Below are 19,633 nucleotides of genomic sequence, written 5' to 3'. Positions count from 1 at the left end.
AGGAGAGAGATGTGGAAAGGCACGGAATCCATCCAGGCCCTCGGCATTCGGAAGCTGACGGAATGTAGGTTTCAGAGAGAAAAAGCAGCAAAGCAGGGAAGAAAAGGCGACAGGCCAGCATTCCTGGTGGAGTGGACGGAGGTCCTTGCCCTGACGTGGCCTCCTTTCCTGAAATCCGGCTGGCCGTCCCTGCGCCTAGGGGACACGCCAGCGCCTCCACGGCCCGAGCGGGCAGACTGTCTTCCCAGGGACTAAAGGAAGCCGGTCCCGGTCCCCCGTCTGCGATTCTTTCTGCCCCGAGGGGCAGGGAGGTGGCGGCAACGGTGGCCGGCAGGAAGGAAGAGTTTCGCTCTGGAGCCCCGACAGCGGACGGGCGTCTCTTCCAGAAAGGAGGGTTCTGCGAAATGGTACATCCTCACAAAAATGGATTTTTTTTTTCCCACTCAACACGAATCAAGAATTCCCATAGGGTCTGCTGTGGCCCCCACCAGGGAGCCTTCACGCTCTGAGATTCAGGGGCATCGGTGAGGTGCCTCCAACGGTCTGTGTACGGGCCGACACCCACAAAAATATATACAGCTGCACTGATGGCGCACCGAAGCACTCAGCGACTTCCTCTCGCATCTTCTCCTCAAAGGCTGTCAAACAACCCTCTTTTTCTCCTGTACAATAGGACTTCACATACAAATTTTTTTTGCAATATTTTATCCTGCCAAATTAAAAAAATATATTATGGCAGCCTGTTTTGTTTTTGTTTTTTTTCTTTTTATTTCCAAATTCACTAACAAAAAGGTACATTAAATCCCTTTAAAAGGACAAGCTTACAGTTAAAAAATTACAAGCTCCAGTAAAAATACAGCAAGTGCCTACATCATATGAACCAACCAATATATCCATTCCAGAGGGAGGCGAGAAGAGAAAAAATAAGTACAGGTCAGAAATGTGATTTTTTTTCTGCAAAGCAATAACAATATTAAGCACTTTTTTTTCTACATACTTTTTCTACATGGTGTAGCAATCCCCTTTTAATCCCCAAATACAAGTTTCTATACATTTTTTTAAATAAAAATTCAACACCCAAGGCAGAAAAAAATTTACTAAAACTCCGACTTTACAGTTACAGTGACAAGAACAAATTTATAGACCCACCATTTAAATTTTACTGCAACATTTTCAAGGAAAAGAAAGGGTTTTTTTTTCTCTTGTTTTGTCAAATGCTCAGGCATTCTCAATTATTACAAATACTGGTCCACTTTTACAGTAATCAAGAAATTTTAATATATATAATATATACTAAAACCCCATCACCAAAAAAAGAAAAAAAAGAAAAGAAAAAAAACACAATATACACGCAGCCACTGTGGAATCTTCTTGATAACCTATTAAGCAAACTTGAAAAAAAAAAATGATCGCTCCAACACACATACACGCAATTTTTTTTTACCCTTGTATGTATCCAATACTGTAAACGTATTTTTAAGACAGTGCACTAAATTAGGAACTTTAGGAAAAAAATTAGCCGTTGCTCCTGAATTGTTTTTTTGTTTTTTTATTCCACCATTTCAACTTGTCCCTTGTGTCACTTGAGTTTTAATTCAGCAGTAAATCACCTTCAATCCACCTCTAAGCAGTGTTGGTCCCCCTGTCACAGGGGTTGAGGGCGATTCAGTAACGAAGGGGCCGGCTGTGTGGCGTTTTAGCTCGCATTTGATCGGCTCTATGGCATTTTCACGTCCTCTATCTTCAACCAGGATATTAAAAATTTAAAGGAAATGTGGCTTTGTTTCTAAAGAATGTACTTTTCTCGTTTAACATTTTTTGTTAGAGTCTTTTCATTTCCAACCACCCACCCACCCCCCCAAATAAAAAGGAAAAGAAAAAGAAAAAGTTTTGCATTCGTCTCAAGAGACTGGAATAGGAAGATTAGTTTCAAGGCACTCACATCAAATTGAATGGCAGTAGAAAAAAACTGTCCAATAAATTATGATTTTAGTTTGTTCTTTATAGTGCCAGTATTGTGAATGCCACGCTTAGCAACACTGACACTCAATCTCCACGTCCGATACAGTCAAACCCAGCTCTGGGGCCAAAGAGAAGAAGATGTTGCAATTTCTTGTTTAGAAGCCATTTCATTTAAATGCAAACAAAAGCATTAAAGTGCCGTCAACAGAAGTCAAATGTCTAATCTCAACAGGTCACTGATCGGGAACCTTCCAACCTAACGGGACAGAACAAAGACGGGGAGTAGCGCTGGTCGTGGTGGGATGGAATGGTCCCCGGATGTTCCAGGGAGAGGGGACACGGTCTCGGGGGCCCCCCCGGCAGCCTCTCCGTTGGAGAATGTCACCAGTGTGCTGGCGTGGGGGGGGGGACAAGGCTGCTCCGCCCGCCCCTCTAGGGGCACCCGTCTGCCTGGGAAGCCACCCGGTGATCACCCGTGGGATCAGCTCGGGAGCTGGGTGGCGGGTGAGCCAGAGGGAGGAGCAGGACCCCCAGCCCAGAGCAGGGAGCAGCGCACCCCCCAGCACGGGGCACCCGGGAGGGCCCCCCACCTCCTGGGGACAGGCTTAGCCACCCACTGGGAACATGCAGGGAAGCCGCTCTCGGCCAGCCCGGGGCAGCCCCCTAAAACTCCTGTTTGTCTGGCAGTGCTGAGTTTTCCAGGGGCCACTTGTCCCCCCCCCCGCGGGCCCCCCCAAGCTTTACTTAGCTAATGGAAAAGGTTGAAATCAACACAGAAAGGCCTCTAACACTCCGGACTTTATCAGTGCTACATCTCCATTCCGATTCTGAAACAAAGTGCTACAACTTTAAAGATTGTAATCCGCTGTACATCCACCCCTCAACCCCCACCCTCCCCCGAAAAACCAAAGACAAAACCCAAAAAAAAAAAAAAAAACCAAAAACATGCCACTTTTTATTTCAGGACCAAAAAAAAAAAAAAAGAAGAAAAAAAAAGAAAGAAAAATTATAAAGAATATAAAAGTAAACAACTTTAAAAGTCATTTAAGTGTTGGCTTCTTCACAAGAAATTACACATGCTTAGCTTAAATTTCAAAAAAGCAGCACCCTCCCCCCCACCCCGAAATTATAATTTAAAAAGATACGCGTCCCCTCTACATCGCTTGCGAGTCATTGCTCAGGTTACTACCGGGTTTCAAAAAAATCATCATCATAATAATAAAGGGATGGCTACCCAACAAAATCTTTTAAAAGAATTTTAACAGAAAGAAGAAAATGTACCTGCACATGCCAAACCAAAAAAAAAAAATTACAAAACCCAATAAATACAGAAATTATTGCACAGTTAAAAGGCTCCACAATATTTTTTTTTTTACTGCCTTAATCCACCCTCGGGTTTCCATAGAAACTTCGCAGACACAGGTCAGGTTGGAGGGCCGCCTCCCTTGGGCGTCAGGGACACGTGGGGTGCTAAGTGGCGGTGACATGGATGGGGGGGACGAGGACGGGGAGGAGGGGAAGGATGGGGAGGAGGAGGATGGGGAGGAGGAGGAGGCAAGTAAGTATCAGGTCAGCATTCTCCCAGCTGGCAAGAGAACCGAGAGAACGTTCCACCTCTGTACAGGGATGGGGCGCCCGACCCGTGCGCACGCTCGCACGCACGCACGCACGCACGCACACGCGCGTGCGTACACACACACACACGCACACACACGCACGCACACGCACGCGCGCGCGCGTCCCCCGCTTAGCTGCGGTCGGCCTGCTCGATTTTCACGTCGTTAGTCAGCAAGTGCTCCCCGTGCCACTTTTTCATATGTTTCTCCAGGGTGCTGTAGACGCTGAAGGGCATCTGGCAGATGTCGCAGCGGTACACCTCCTTGCCGATCTGCCCGTGCGTCTTCATGTGGCGCGTGAGCTTGCTGCTCTGCGCGCACGCGTAGTTGCACAGCTCGCACTTGTAAGGCCGCTCGCCGGTGTGGCTCCGCCGGTGCACCGTCAGGTTGCTGCAGTTCTTGAAGACCTTGCCGCAGTACTCGCACGTGTCGCTGCGCCGGCCCTCCTTGGAGCTGGGCCGGCCGGGCCCGGGGCCGCCCAGGTGCGGCGTGCTGCCCCCGCTGGCCGTGCCGCTGCGCCCCGACAGCCCGCCGTCCAGCAGGTCGCCGGGCGGCGTGGAGAAGCGCAGGCTGCCGTTCTCGGACGAGTGCTCGGACGAGGTGGCGAAGGGCGACTGGCGCGCGTCCGTGAAGCCCAGGAAGGGGTCCTTCATGAAGTGGCGCGACGCGGCGTAGCCCACCAGCCACTGCGAGTACACGTTCTCGGACGGGATGAGCGCGGCGGGCGGCAGCTCCAGGTCCTTCTCCACCTTGATGCGCTTGGCCGCGCTGTTGAGCCCCGGGCTGGGCAGCGGCGCGGGCTTGCGCGGGAACAGCCCCGGGAAGGGCTCGGCGGGCGCGAAGCCGCCGCCGCGCCCGTTGACGGCGCCCACCACCACGCCGGGGCCCGCGTCCCCGCAGCCGCCCGCGTCGTCGTCGTCGTCGGCGCCCGGGTCCGCGCCGCCGCCGCCGCCGCCCGGCGCGCGCTTCAGGAAGGCGCCGCGCTTCTGCTTGTCGGCCAGCAGCTCCCCGTAGGGCGGCAGCGCGCCCAGGCCCACGTTCTCCATGACCTTGCCCAGCACCAGCGCCTTCTCGTCGGCCAGCGCCTTGGCGCCCACCGCGCCCACCGCGCCCACGGCGCCCGCCGCGCCCGCCACCACCACGCCGCCGCCCACCACGCCGCCGCCGCCGTTCTCGCGGTTGCGGCTCAGCTCCGAGTCCATGCTGAAGCTGGACTCGGGCCGGCTCTCGTTCTCCAGCAGCAGCTCCTCCTCCTCCTCCTCCTCCTCCTCCTCGTCGTCCTCGGGCTCGGGGCCCAGCGACGGGTCGCTCTCGTGGTGCCGGAAGTCGCCGTCGGCCGCCTTGAGCGCGTCGCCCGCCAGCTCGCTGGTGCCCGGCTCGGGGGAGCTGGCGGCCGACAGCCCGTCGTCGGAGCGCCCGGCCAGCGAGCCCGCCTTGTGCATGTGCGTCTTCATGTGGCGCTTGAGCTTGCTCGCCTGCGAGCACGCGTGGTCGCACAGCTGGCACTTGTAGGGCTTCTCGCCCGTGTGGCTGCGCCGGTGCACGATGAGATTGCTCTGGAACTTGAAGGTCTTGCCGCAGAACTCGCACGACTTGCTCTTGGCGGGCGGCTGCGGCGGCGGCGTGCCCCCCGGGGGCAGCGGCGGCAGGGGCGGCGTGCTCAGGAACGGGGACTTGGGGCCGGGCTGGAAGGGGTTCAGGAGCCGGTGCATAGGGTTGCCGCGGCCCGGGGACACGGGCGGCGGCGTCGAGCTGTTGCCCGCCAGCTCGCGGAGCCGCCGCGAGAAGTCCATGGCGGGCGAGTCGATGGCCATGGGGTTGAGGCGCATGACTCGGTCGAAGGCACTGGGGTGCTGGGCGACGAGCCCCATCTCCTCGGCACTGAGGCGGTGCGGGTCCAGGTGGTGGCGCGGCGGCGGGCTGAAGAGGGGCGGCGTGCCGGGCAGGCGGCCCTCGCCGAAGCCCGGGTGGTCCCGCAGCAGCGGCCCCGTCATGCGCAGCAGGTTGAAGGGGTTGCTGTCGCCCAGGAAATTCATGAGCGGGGACTGCGCCACGGCCTCGGGCCCCAGCGGCGGCGGGATGGTCAGCCGCGGCGTGAGCGAGCTGCTGGCCGGGCCCGGCTCCAGGTAGATGCGGAAACCGTGCGTGTTCTGCGCGTGCTGCAGCAGGAACCACGCGCTGGTGAAGGGCTGCTTGCATGTCGTGCAAATGTAGCTGGAAGGCTCGTCTTTACCTGCGGACACAGGGAGAGAGGGGGCGGCGTCAGCGCGCGGCCGGGGCGCGGGCCACGCGGGGGGTGGGGGGGCTGGCCCCGGTGCAGGGCGCAGGCCTGGCACCGCCCAGAGGGACGCGCGCCCAGGGGACGCTGGGCCGGCCCCGCGCAAACGGGGACACACCCCCACGGGGGGCACCGGGATGGCCCCGCCCAAAGGAGGACACACCCCCATGGGGGCACAGGCCTGGCACTGCCCAGAGGGACGCGCGCTCAGGGGACACTGGGCCGGCCCCGCCCAGTGGGACACACGTGCTGGGGATACAGGGCTGGCCCCGCCCAAAGAAGGACGCGCCCCCACGGAGGCATCGGATTGGCCCTGCCGAATGGAGCACACACCCCTTGGGCACAGGCCTGGCACTGCCCAGAGGTCCCACCCACGTGCAGGGCACAGGCCTGGCACTGCCCAGAGGGACACGCGCTCAGGGGACACTGGGCCGGCCCCGCCCAAAGGGGGACACACCCCTACGGGGGTCACCGGGATGGCCCCGCCCAAAGGGGGACACACCCCCACGGGGGGCACCGGGATGGCCCCGCCCAGAGGGACGCACGTGCTGGGGATACCGGGCTGGCCCCGCCCAAAGAAGGACGAGCCCCCACGGAGGCATCGGATTGGCCCTGCCGAATGGAGGACACACCCCTTGGGCACAGGCCTGGCACTGCCCAGATGCCCGACCCCTGTGCGGGCACAGGCCTGGCACCGCCCAGAAGGATGCATGTGCAGGGGACACCCAGGCCGGCCCCGCCCAAAGGGGAGACCCGCACAGCGCCAGTCAGCTGTCCCGAGCACCCGCGGGCCTCTCCGCCAGGCCCAGCACCTCGAGCCCAGGGCCTGCGCAGGTGCCTCGGGGAGGGGTGCCAGCTCTCGCCTCCCTGAAGCGGCCATCTTGGGGGGATCTGGTTGGGGGTCCCACCCGCCAGCACTGGGGGCTACTCCTGGCTCTGTGCGGGTTAGCTCCCGGGGGACCAGCCGTGCCCCGGGAACGGAGCCAGAGTGGCCGCGGCAGGCCGAGGGCCGGAGCGACTCTCCCGCCCCAAGGAAGCTCGTGTCCATCCCGCCACCCGGAAGCCCAGTGCGACGGCCTGTGGCCATGCGGGAGTTTGGTCGTGGAGCCCAGCGGTGTGTTCGGGGTGGCCTGGGGCCTCTGGCTCTCACTCCGTGTCTGCGGCCACCTTGGTCAGGTCCGCGGGGCCCCACAGCGGAACACACGCCACGCGACTGCCTTCACGTGCACGTGCACGTGTGTACGTGTGTGTGCATGCATGCGTGTGCCCACGAGAGAGCTGTCCTGTGAGCGGGCGGGCTGAGCTGCTCCCTGGCCTCTGCCCCCTCGAGCCAGCAGCTCCCGTTCTCGCAGCGAGGGCACCCGAGGTGACCCCGACCCTGACTCCTGGGGCCCCGGCACCTCCTCAGTCCCATCGGGGATTCCTGCCAACCACAAGTGCCAAACACCAGCACCCCGGGGGCTCTCCCGGGGGTCCTCAGGCGCCTGGGGGTCTCGGCCATGGGGGCCTGTCAGCTGGGTGCTGGGGTTCCGTGAAAGGGCTGCTCCTGCCTCAGTGCTCAGGAGCCAGCAGGCTGCACCCAGCTGCCTTCGGGAACCAGGCGGTGCGGGGGCCGAGCTCAGGGCCGCCCGCATGCCAGGCTGCCCGCCCGCACACAGACCATGTAAAGATAAAGGGCTGGGCAGGGCGTGCTCGGAAGGTGGGAGCCAGCGTCAGTCCCTGGCACAGCCAGGAGCAGCCCCCGCCCCCCCCCAGTGCTGGGTGTGGCCCCCACAGAGGAGGGAGAGGGGGAGGGGGGAGAGAAGGAGAGAGAGAGAGTGGGGGGAACAGGGAGAGGAGGGAGACGAGGGAGAGAGGGAGAGAGAGAGGCAGAGAGGGATAGAGAGGGAGAGGAACAGGGAGAGAGGGAGAGGAGGGAGAGAGGGAGAAAGGGAGAGAGAGGCAGAGGGAGAGAGAGGGAGAGAGGAACAGGGAGAGAGGGAGGGGAGAGGGGGAGCGAGCACCAGAGCACTTCTGGCTTGCGAGTCTGACCAGGGAGGCAGGAGCGCGGTGCAGGCCTCCCCCCGGGGACACGTGCTGCTCCCCACGTCCTCCCCCCGAGCCTGCTCTGCAGACCCCCACGGGACCCCCTGTGCCAGCTCGGGAAGGGGGGTGGGCTGCCGTCCAGGCCTGAGCGGCCTGTGTCCACAGCGGCACGTGGCTGTGGTGTCACAGGCAAATCAGAGGCAAATCAGACGCGGTGGAGGCTCCGAGTCTCCCCTGAGGCTGCCGTTGACAGGGCCCGAGGGCGCGGGGGGGCCCTGCCTCCTGCCTCCGCCACCCCCGCTGAAACTCCCGGAATGGATGGGCTGTTGCCCGCCCCCCGACACAGCGCAGGGCCTGGCACCCGTGCCCCCCAGCCCCCTCTGTCTCCCCCGCACCTTCCCGAGGGGCCCGTCTCTACCACAGCCCCCGGCGACCCTGACCCCCCGTGAGGTCTGCTTTCGTCTTGCACCCAGAGCGGGCAGGGGCGCCGCACCCTTAGGGGCCTCGGGGAGGCAGGATAGAGGGGCGGGCGCCTGCCTTGCACGGGCTCAGTCCCCAACACCCCACAGGGTCCCCCGGGCACTGCCAGGAGTGACCCCTGAGCGCAGAGCCAGGAGTGACCCTGGGCATCACCGGGTAGGACCCAAAGCAACACTGAGAGACCGGAACTCAGCGCCCCAAGGTGACGGCTGTCCGACTCTCTGGGCTCAGCCGAAGGTCCAAGATGTCCCCAGGCCACAGCCTGTGGCAGCGTCCCAGGAAGGCGCCGTCCGAAACACCCTGGCTGGAACTCGGGACACCCAGGACGGCCAGGAGCCCAGGGGCGGGTCCTGAGTCTCCGTGAGGACACACGAGGAGAGGAGACGGGGAGGAAGACAGGAATTCCCGGGCCGGGAGGACAGCGGAGAAGGCGCTGGCCTGGCGCGAGCCCGCCCGAGGTTCCAGCCCCCTAGGTTCCAACCCCCGAGCTCTGCCAGGAGTGATCTCTGAGTCGAGTCAGCAGCCAGCCCCGAGCACTGCTGGGTGAGCCCTGGGCCCCACAAAAATGCGTTTTAAACTAAGACCAGCGCCAGGAGACGTCGGGGTGTCACTGGCTTCTCTGGCGTCGCTGTCCCAGCACCCCTGGAAGTGTCCACGCGGAAAGCAGCAGGGAGGCCTTCCCGGAGTGGGCAGCTCCGCGGGGGTGTCGGGCACACACACCGCGTCCCCATCCTGCGTCCCCTCCACTGGCCCCGCCGCCCTGGCCAGCGAAGTGCATAGGGGACTCTCCCAGCCACGTGTGGCCACCTGCCCGGCTTTTCCTGAAGCCAGGGGACAGTCAGTGACCAAGAAGAAGAAACACAAAGATAAAGAAAAGTCCCTTCTGGACAGCGCCAAGGACTCACATGAAGTGCTCTCAAGGCCGGGAGGGGGAGGAGGGGCGCCGGGTAAAGGAGCTTGTTGATTGGCTCTTTGAGATCCCGCCCGTCAGATAGCTCTCCAGCCAGATCGGGGACAGAAGGCTGGGGTGGGCGGGAGGTGAAGCCCCAGCCAATGCCGGACAGACGCAGGACAGCGGGGATCTCCCCAACGCCCAGAGAACCGGGAAAGCCGACAGGACAGGGGGACACTGGGACACAGCCCGCGAGAGGCCAGGGACGGGTCACAGAGCAGCAGCCCCAGCCGGGGGGCGCGGGGGACAGGCTCCAGCTGCAGAGACAGACCAGGAGCCCAACGTTGCTCAAGAACCAGGCTCCGACAAGACCAGGCCACTAGGCCTGTGCAAGCGGGTGGCGCCGGGCAGGACCAGGGGACAGGAAGGGTGACACGGTACGAGGGTAGAGACAGGCTGCGGCGAGACCCGGAACCACCCCCACTTACACCGTCAGCATCTGAGTTTTCTCTACAAAACTTCTTTTTTTTTTCAGGTGTGGGAGCCATACCCGACAGTGCTCAGGAGTCACCCCTGGCAGGCTCGGGTGCTGGGGTGGAACCCAGGTCAGCCGCCTAGCAGGCAAAGGCCCTCCCCGCTGCACTCTCGCTCTGCAAGACTTTCACCCGAGTCTCAGGAACCCACAAACCCACGGGCACGCTCCTGCGTGGAGACAGGCCCACGTGCACAGGCCGACTCCCCGGCCGAGAGTCCGGCCCGGCCCAGCCCGGTTCCCACCCCCGTTCCCACCTGGGCGCCTCCACCCTGCAGCTCGCACCCCCACCCCCCCTTCCCCATCTGCTTTTCCAGCATCTTCCTTTCCCTGAGGCTCTCGGGGCCTGGCCGCCACCTCCATCTCTCTAGAAAGTTCTAAGGCAGACGTGAGACACCCGTGCAGAACCCCGGGCAGGCAGGAAGGGGGCTGTTGGTTCTGACGGCTGAAATGGCCGATGGAAAGATTCGGGGGGGGGGGCGCGGGGGTCCCTGAAAACAGCAGCTGCTGGGAACATGTGTGGCTGGGAACACGTGTGGCTGGGAACACGTGTGGCTGGGAACAGAGTGGCTGCTGTGTGTCCTGGGGCTCACGTGATTTCACGTCTTATTTGGAAAAAAAATAAAAGGCCAAAAAGAAAAGACTCTTCTAACACAGCTCAGCCACACAGGAGGAGGCCCCGGCAGCCGAACCAGGAAAACGGGGCAAGTCTCAGGGCTCCGTCTCCCTGCACCCCTGCACCTGACTCTCCCTGCATCCCCCGACTCTCCCTGCACCCGACTCTCCCTGCACCCCCCCGACTCTCCCTGCACCCTGACTCTCCCTGTACCCCCCGACTCTCCCTGCACCCCCCGACTCTCCCTGCACCCTGACTCTCCCTGCACCCCAACTGTCCCTGCACCCTGACTGTCCCTGCACCCCTGTACCCTAACTCTCCCTGCACCCCTGCACCTGACTCTCCCTGCACCCCTGCACCTGACTTTCCCTGCACCCCGACTCTCCTCAGTACCGGGCTGAGCCCCTCCCGGGAATCTGGCTTCTTTCCATGGTCCTGCCCCCAACCCCGGCCTCCCAGCCCACTCTCCTCCTCCCCCACTGCCTCCTTCCTAGAAGAAAACGTGCGCTTCCTTCTCGCACCCTCGCCCGTCTCTGGGCCAGGAGCAGCCCTGAGCCCCAGCCTGCCGGCTTCCGGGAACGGAACAAGGTCCGGGAGTCCGTGACGGCCCTTGGGAGGGGTTTCCGCTGGAAACCGGCGCTTACACCCCTGGCACATGCGGCTGCCCAGGCCGGGCAGGGCAGTCCTCGCTGTCCACTCCTCACCTGGCCGCGAGTGGGGGTGGGGTGGGGGCCACGGGGTCCCTCCCCACGGCTGCAGGGGCCTCGAGTCCGGAGTCCCGCCAGCCCCCTGCCCCAGCCGGGCTCCAGAGCCCCGCCCGGCCTCCACCGACATCCTCTCCCCGGGCATTCCAGAAGCACCACCCACCGTCTGCTCGGACACCCAGAACGCATCAGCCCAGGTTCCTCCCCAAGGGCGCTCTGCTCGGACCCTCTCGGGACGGGGCAGCTGAGTCACAAAGCTTCTCCCTCGTGAGTGGACCTGGGTACTCTGCTCGCACCCCGAAGTGCTGGGCAGGGCAAGCGGGCGCTGAGTGGGGACGCCCCCTCATGACTCTGCTCTGTGCGGATGTGGCCCTGGCACTTGGCTTTACTTGGGGGACGCCCAGCCACTGCCCAGGGGCGCCTGGGAGCCGCTCTGCTGACTGGACAGCCCAGTGGCCGGGCTGGCAGTGCCCTGCGGGGCTTAGGATCCTTTGGCCACACCCAGCGGGCTCGCTTGGCAGTGCTCAGGGGAGGACGGTAGTGGGGACTGAGCTTGGGGTCTCTGCAGCCAGCCCTCGAGCCCTCTTTGAGTCCCGAGCTTGGGTTCCAAGTGTTTGGTGCTGATCGACCCTCCCTGGGGGTCCGTATGGGGGGGAGGAAGGGGTGCCGTCTCTCCAGACGTACTAAAACCGGGAGGAGCCCCAAGGCAGCCCCCGGGGCGTGAGGCACAGGGAGGTACAAATGTGCGAACCTTGAGGAAGTGTCTCATTTTACAGGGAGGCTGGACATCCAACTGGACAGAGGCGGCCAAGTGCCACTGCTGGTTTTTGTTTTTGCTTTTTGGGTCACACCCGGCGATGCTCAGGGGTCACTCCTGACTCTGCACTCAGGAATCACCCCTGGCGGTGCTCAGGGGACTCTATGGGATGCTGGGAATCGAACCCGGGTCGGCTGCGTGCAAGGCAGACGCCCTCCCCGCTGTGCTATCGCTCCAGCCCCACCACTGCTGTTAGCGCCAAGCGAACTCAGCATTCGCCTGTAGCCGCCCACGCCCGTCTAACACTGAAAAAGGCGCAGGAAAAGGACCAGGAGCCGACTTCGTCCGTGGCAAGGCCGCCCTGTGAGACTCGGACGCTCCCGGCACCCGCAGGAGCTGGCCCTGACCCTCGGCCAGCCGGCCCGCCCTGACGGCGCCCTCGGGGCTGGGTCTGCACTCCCCGTCTGCAAGGCGCTGCCCGGGGTCCCTGGTCAGGCCGAGCTCAGATGTGCGACCCCGGCCCAGCCTCACCCCCACCCCCGGGAAACAACCTTCTCACGACGCCTTTTATTTACCATGAAAGCTGCCGAGAGGGGCCTCCTGCCCCGCTGCAGACCACCCTGACCTTTACAGAACCCAGCCGGGAACCCCCCGGGTCTGGGGAAGGGGCCCCAGACGCTGCCCTGGGGGAGGCAGGGCAGGAAGTGGGTCCGGGTGAGCGGGGGACGTGGGAGGGAGTGCTCCTCTCCTCTCTGGGGCCGGTGCCCGCTGCCCAGGGAAGGGCAGCTCCTCTGGGCCCTCCAGCCACTCTGGATGCCGCCACCGGGCTCTCTGCCCACCCCACGGGGCAGTGGGGACGCCCTCCCTTTCCCCAGCCCCGAGAGGCTGTGTCCAGCGGCCGCATCTGAGGCTGGGCTCCGTCGCCTGGACCGGCCAGCCATCGCGGCCGCTTCTCAAGGCCTCTGTCCAGGGCAGCCCCTGGAGGAGGGGAGTGACCACAGCACAGCCACAGGCCCACACGCAAGTCCGGCAGCCTGAGGGGTGACCATCAGCAGGAGCACTTGAGGGCTGAGTCCTGGGTAGAACGCCCGTGCCCCTGCTGCTGGGCTGTGCGCCCGGGGTGGGCGGTGGCCTCCCCATCCTCGTGCCCCCCTTTGTGAGCTGAGGTGCTCGGGCGTGCGGCAGGGGCGACTCAGGAAAGCCCCCCACCACACCCCCAGCACCCTCCAGACATCACTAATCCATCCCCGCACGCCCCAGCCAGAGCCCAGAGACCCAGCCCGGGGGTCAGGTCACCTCAGCCAGGGGCCGCAGCTCACCGGGGTCAGGGGACCCTCCCAGGGACTGAGCCCAGAGTGGCACCAGTGGGGGGGCTCCCGCCCTCCCACCCCATCCCTCCCTCCCCACACTGGGACCAGCCACACCACGCCAGGGGGTCCCAAACCCCAACCGGCCACTCCGGCCACCCCCGCTGAGCTGCACCTGGGCTGTGGGCTCGGCCCTGGCTCCCCTGCTCGGCTCAGACGGCCACACAGCCGCCCTGGGCAGCTACGCGCCAACCACCCCGGCCCTGGCCACGGGCTCAGCGCCTACGTCCAGGCCCCCAGCCCCAGAGCACCGTTCCTGAGTGAATACCCCTCTCCCTACCCCCCTCCCCCTCCCTCCCCCTCCCCCTCTCCCTGTCCTCCCTCCCCCGCTCCCTCCCCCTCCCTCTCTCACTCTTCTTCCGCCTCTCTCTATCTCTTTCTCCCAGCCTCTGTCTCTGTCTCTTTCTGTCCATCTCTGTCTCTCTCTATCTCTGTCTCTCTCTCTGTCTCTCTCTCCAGGCCCCTGATTCTGCCCAGCCGGTACTGGCCAGCGCTGGGCCGGGAAACCCTCGGTGACTTGGTGGGAGCCAAAGAGCAACAAGGGTCAGCGCTGTCAGGGAGGGTCCTCGGGCCTGTGCTGGGCTCCGCGTAGGGGGCCTGGGGCAGAAGGGGCCAAGCCAGGCCCTGGGCGAGGAGGAAGGGGCCTGGCCGGGGGGAAGCCCCGGAGGGTCTGGGGACCCCTCGCCTTTGGGGGGCACGGAGACCCCCCCGCACGGAGACGAGACACTTCCCTCCACGTCCCTAGACAGCAGCACCCCCAACCCCGGGGCCCAGCTAAGCCGAGACGCCTGGGGGTGCCCGGCCCAGGGAGCACCTGGGCACCCCCCTGGGTGGGCACCCTGAGAGGAGAGGCGGAGAGTCCAGCCGGGTATGGGCAGCCCTGGACACCGGCCACAGAGCAAGGCCCACCCCACAGGGCCTGTCCCCCCATGGCCTGGCAAGCTGAGAAAGGGGCGCTGCTGACCAGAGCCAGCACTGTGGCGGGCTCGGGGCGCCTGGCCTTCCTTCGCACCCCACTTCTGTGCACCGGGTTCCCTGCGCTGGGCGGGGGCCACCCCCTTTCTGGGGACCTGAGTGACCCACGGGAAGCCTTGCACGGAGTTGGCGCGAGGTCACTCGGGGCCTCACCTCAGGGGCGAGTCGGGGCGGGGCAGGAAGGCAGGGGCGCGGGGAGCCTGGCAGAGGGGCGTGGAGGCGGGACCCGGGGCTCCAAGGGCAGGCGCCGCGGGCAGGGCTGGAGAGGGGCGGCAGTTGGGAGCACTGCACGGAGCTCGACCAGACCCACTCGCCACACTCAGGGCCGCTCACTCGAGGGCGGGGGGCACGAAAGCCTCGGACAGCAGAAGGCTCAGTGCCCCCGTCTCAGAAGGCTGAGTGCCCCCGTCTCGCTGAGCCCTGTGGGGGGGGCTCAGGAACAGGGCGCTCCAGGCTCCGGAGAACAGGGCGCTCTCGGGGCTGAGCGACAGCTGCAGCAGCAGCCCACACTCCCCGCCCCCCCCCAGTCTCGATTTCAACTGCCCGGGCCTGTGGTCGCCAGGTGTGCAGCCGGGGGCCCAGGAAACGGCCGCAGACCTGAGAGAGCGGCGGCGCGGCCGACCGCGGGGCCAGGGCAGGGTGAGAACCTTCTGGAGCCAGGGGCCGGCACGCACGGCGTGGCTTCACACGGCCCCGCAGGGCCCCGGCACCTCCACCCCGGAAGCTGCTCCCTGCCGGGCGAGCGCCGGCCTGAAGCCCGAGACCACCCCACCCCCGCCCGGGTCCCCGCGGGCTCTCACACTGCGTGTCTCCGGAAACAATTCTGCAGAGCCAGGGACAGGAGTTTGGCCGCCCACAGCCGGGAGCACAGGGACACACCAGCCTTCTGGGTCATTCTGTTTTAGGGATTTGGGGCCACCCCTGCCATGGTGCTCGGGGCCTACTCCTGGCTCAGTGCTCCAGGATCACTCTCGGTGGGGACCGGGGGTGGTGCTGGGGATTCAAACCCGGGCCGGCCACATGCAAGGCTTAACCTCTGGACTATCTCTGGCCCATCTTTATTGTTTAACTGAAAACTTCAGAAGCAGATTAAGAAAGTAATAGGTAAAGACTGTGAGCCAGAGGTGCTAGCATGTACACCTGTGTGCATATGTGTGTATGCGTGTGCACCTGTGTGTGCACGTGTACACACGTGCATGTGTGTACACACGTGTGCATGTGTGTACATGTGTGCACCTGTGTGTACATGTGTGTGTGCGCATGTATGCAGTGTGCACGTGTGTATACGCATGTGTACCTGTGTTCGTGTGCACATGTGTACACATGTACATGTAGGTGTGCGTATGTGCATGTGTGTGTGCATGTGTGTATATGTGTGTGCATGTCTGAAGATGCATGCACGTGTGCTTAGAGCTCAGCGTGCACGTCTCAGCACCCATGGCACAGCATGCTGGCAGGGCCTGTGTCTTCCGTCCCCGAGGCTCAGGACACCCCCCTTCTTCGTCATCCGTGCCTCTGCTCACCTGGATGGCCCCCTCCTCCTTCCCTGAGACCCACCCAGGTCTGCCCGCCCCACCCGGGAAGGGCGGCGGGGGCAGCGGGGCGAGTCTGGGTGGCAGCACGCTCAGTTCTGAGGAGATAATTGGCACCACGGAGCGCCCCACGCCGAGTGACAGGGGTGGCCAGTGCAGGGGAGGCTCATTACTAGCCACGACAAACAAGTCGTAATCTATGTGCGCGGGGCCGAGCGGCGGCGCCGCCAAAGTGCCGGGGTCCGCGGGGATTGATAAAACACAGGGAAACAGCAGACAAGCACTTGTAAATTTGGCTCATTTGTCTCTGAAGTTAAAGGTTATTCCCTTGTTCTGAATTTGTAATAAAAACACGCTAGCCCAAGGTTTGTGGGGAATGTTTGAATATTTAAATTGTGTATAATGATAGGCAATTATAGGGGACTCGGGAAAGGGGGAGCACTGTCTGGCTCACCCAGCGTTCCTCCTCTGACGACTCACTTAGCCTGACCAACCCCGCCCGGCCCCCCGGCCCCCCGGCTCCAGGCCCAGGGCCCAGGGCGCCCACACCCGCACTCCCCGGGCCCAGCCCACTCGGGTCCATCTGCCTGGCGGGGTCTTTTTCTTTATTAGTATTATTCCTCGGGGCGCGCTCCCTGTGCAGTGCCTGTCGCTGGGGGTGGGGGGCTCGGGCCACAGCCCCCCTCCCCGGGGCCACGGCGGCCCCCGTCCCCGAGCCGGGCACGGGAGACGCCTGCCAGACGCTGCTTCTGGGCCCGCGAGGAGCCTCTCCACCCCCACAGGAGGGCAGGGGCGGCGGGCAGGGCCCCAGCTGCGCCGCCCAGGGGTGGCACGAGCTCCCGCCTGCAGCGGGGGTGCCCCCGGCCCGCGCCCGCCGGCCCAGGTTAACCAACTGCAGCGTGCGCGCGACCCCAGCCAGCCTGTCACGGAGCACAAAAGTCATCAGCCAGTGAATGTTCTTTTCTGCACCACAATTAAGACGAATCAATACGACGTGCCACAAATGGTATTTTACTCTCAATAAGAACTCGAGCTGAGTTTATTCAGAATATTTTAGCGCTTCCCCGGGGGATTTTGGGCCGACGCAGATGGCAAATAAAGTACTCAGCCTAAGGCTACAGCACATTATGGTAATTCTAATGTCAGATGTACTTTAATATACAGCTCTATTTAATCACCCCATTATTTCACATTTCCATATGAAAAACCCGCGGCTCCTCTGCAGCCTCGGCCCGCGCCTCCGTGCCAGCTCGCGCCACCCGGCCCGCGGCGGGGACACCGGCAGGCCGGAGCCTTGCCAGGCCCCGCGCGGCGCCCGAGTCCCGGGTTCTGCCACCGCATCGGGGGACGGGCGCCCCGGCCACACACAGGTGCACATGCCAGTTCCGGGGCGCACGTGTGCCCGCACATGCACGTCGGGCAGCCACGTGACGCGCAGCACAGCCGGGCCAGGGGGCGGCAGGGCCAGTGGCTGAGACGCCGATTCCCACCCACTCACTCCAGGACGGCACCCGCGGGGCCCACCCCGGGCCACACAGCGCCAAGACCCAGGTCCAGGGGAGCGGAGTCCAGGGCCCGGCTGGCTGGGCTGGCCAGAGGCAAAGGGGTGGGCGAGCCTGGAGGAGCCTGGGCCCAGCACAAGGCCCCGGGTGCCAGCTGCAGACCCTGAAAGGGAGACCCTGAGGGCCAGAAGGGAGGAAGGGAGGAAGGAAGGAAGGAAGGAAGGAAGGAAGGAAGGAAGGAAGGAAGGAAGGAAGGAAGGAAGGAAGGAAGGAAGGAAGGGAGGGAGGGAGGGAGGGAGGGAGGGAGGGAGGAAGGAAGGAAGGGAGGGAGGGAGGGAGGGAGGGAGGGAGGGAGGGAGGGAGGGAGGGAGGGAGGAAGGAAGGGAGAGAGAAAGAGAAAGGAAGGAAGGAAGGAAGGAAGGAAGGAAGGAAGGAAGGAAGGAAGGAAGGAAGGAAGGAAGGAAGGAGGGAAGGGAGGAAGGAAGAAAGAAAGAAAGAAAGAAAGAAAGAAAGAAAGAAAGAAAGAAAGAAAGAAAGAAAGAAAGAAAGAAAGAAAGAAAGAGAGAGAGAAAGAGAGAGAGAAAGAGAGAAAGAAAGAAAGAAAGAAAGAAAGAAAGAAAGAAAGAAAAGAAAGAAAGAAAGAAAGAAAGAAAGAAAGAAAGAAAGAAAGAAAGAAAGAAAGAAAGAAAGAAAAAGAAAGAGAGAGAGAGAAGGGAGGGAGGGAGGGAGGAGGACAGAAGGAACGAAAGGAGGGAGGGGGGAGTGTCGGGGCGTCGCTGCCCCAGCCTGCCCAGCCCTGAGGTGCCAGCACAGCCCAGCTCAGAGCCCTCTCAGAAGCCCAGCGACATGTTTCCACAGAGGCATCACTGACTGTCTGGACCCCCGCAGCCCCCGCCCTGCCTGGCCAGGGCCTCCAGGGGGCCCCGGGGGGACCAGCTCCGGCCCCAGCCCAGTGCACGGCGCACACCCGCGGCCCACTGTCCCGGCCTCCACTTCAAATCCGCTCCGGAGGCCAAAATGCAAGCGTGGACATTCCGTCTCGATTCCTTAGGCCCCGAGTGCACCCTGCTATTATTGGTGATTCGGAAACCAAAAATAGGCATTAATACTCTTCAGGCGCGGTTCTGGGGGTGCAGGCGCCAGCTTGGCCACCCCAGGGGGCAGCTTCTGGCCAGTCTTGAGACATTCTGGCACATTGGTCAATGGTCAGTGGGTGCTGCTGGCCTTGCGGGGTGCGGGGGGCGCAAAGGCCTGGCCCTCCCGGCTGCCGGTGGACGCCGGGGAGCCTTTCTGGCCAGTCCTGCCTTTCCAGCGGCCTGGCCGTGGCAGAGAGCCAGACCCCAAGAGGAAAGTGAGAGTGAGTGAAAGTGAGAGTGGCCTGGGCCTGGGCCTGGGCGTGGGCGGGTGGGGGGGGGGGCATTCACTTTGGGCAGTGAAGAAGTAGGGGGATCCCAGCCCAGCATCACGGCGGGGACCCCCTTGGCCCTGGAGAGGGGCTCCCCCAAGCTCAGGGCCGCAGCGAGCATCAGCCTGCAACCTGAACCCGCCACTGACGGACCCCCGGGGCAGGGCTCGGCCCCCATGCTGCAGCGAGAGGGGAGCTTCGCGACCGGCAAGACCCCCACAGACTTCCTGGAGGCAGAGAGATGGAGAGCGAGCGTGCCTTGCCGGTCTCCCACGGAAACCCCGGCAGCCGGGCTGGGGTTGGGGTGGAGGCGTGGGTGGCCGCGTGCACTCAAGCCCTTTGCCCACCCGATCTGCACACGCTCACGGCCACGTGCAACCAAGGGGCCACGGCGCACGCGGAGGCCCCCGAGAACGCGCCGCCCCTAGAGTATTTTTAGAACAATCACTGGAGTGGTTCTGGGCTGTAGAAACACTCCAAAGCAGAAAGTCGATTTTTTTTCCTTCCCTGCTCTCCCCGCAGAGGCCGCCGGCTGCACCGGCCGGAACGCGCGTGTTTGGTTTGGCGGCTCTTCACGGCGCCTTCTTGGCAGGGCTCTCGGGCGGCGGGCCTGGCGCCCTGCACAGTAGCCTGGCACCTGGCACGCGCCAGCCGCGCCCCCGCAACGGCCCTGAAACACCAACGCCCCCCGGGGTGGGGGAACACAGCAGGGCTCCAGGGGGGTCCGCTCGGGAAGGGAGCGTGGCCAGCGCACGCCGGCGGGGGCGACGGGTGAGGGGCACGCCCGGCCCGCACACAGACCCGCAAACACGCCTGCGTGCGTGCACACAGACCCGCACACAGACACGCAAACACGCCTGCGTGCGCGCACAGACCCGCAAACACGCCTGCGTGCGCGCACACAGACCCGCACAGACACGCAAACACGCCTGCGTGCGCGCACACAGACCCATACACAGACCCTCAAACACGCCTGCGTGCGCGCGCCGA

The 19,633-nt window shown here is 63.3% G+C and overlaps 1 protein-coding gene across 4 annotated transcripts in view; it reads right to left on the bottom strand.

The window, feature by feature from the left end:
* Positions 1-2,924: 2,924 nt before the first annotated feature.
* The window catches only part of BCL11B (BCL11 transcription factor B), an 85,245-nt gene continuing 68,536 nt past the window's right edge, over positions 2,925-19,633 (bottom strand). The window contains exon 4 of one of the 4 annotated variants that reach the window (XM_055130909.1): positions 2,925-5,811. In XM_055130909.1, the coding sequence (XP_054986884.1) occupies positions 3,710-5,811 (2,102 nt within the window). In that variant the 3' untranslated portion in view covers positions 2,925-3,709. The remainder of the gene's footprint in view (positions 5,812-19,633) is intronic. The other 3 variants (XM_055130912.1, XM_055130910.1, XM_055130913.1) reach the window with 3 other exon arrangements.

This window comes from Sorex araneus, chromosome 3 (genome assembly GCF_027595985.1).
Source record: "Sorex araneus isolate mSorAra2 chromosome 3, mSorAra2.pri, whole genome shotgun sequence".
Classification (NCBI taxonomy): Eukaryota; Metazoa; Chordata; class Mammalia; order Eulipotyphla; family Soricidae; genus Sorex; species Sorex araneus.
This window is presented reverse-complemented; position numbering and strand designations above follow the sequence as displayed.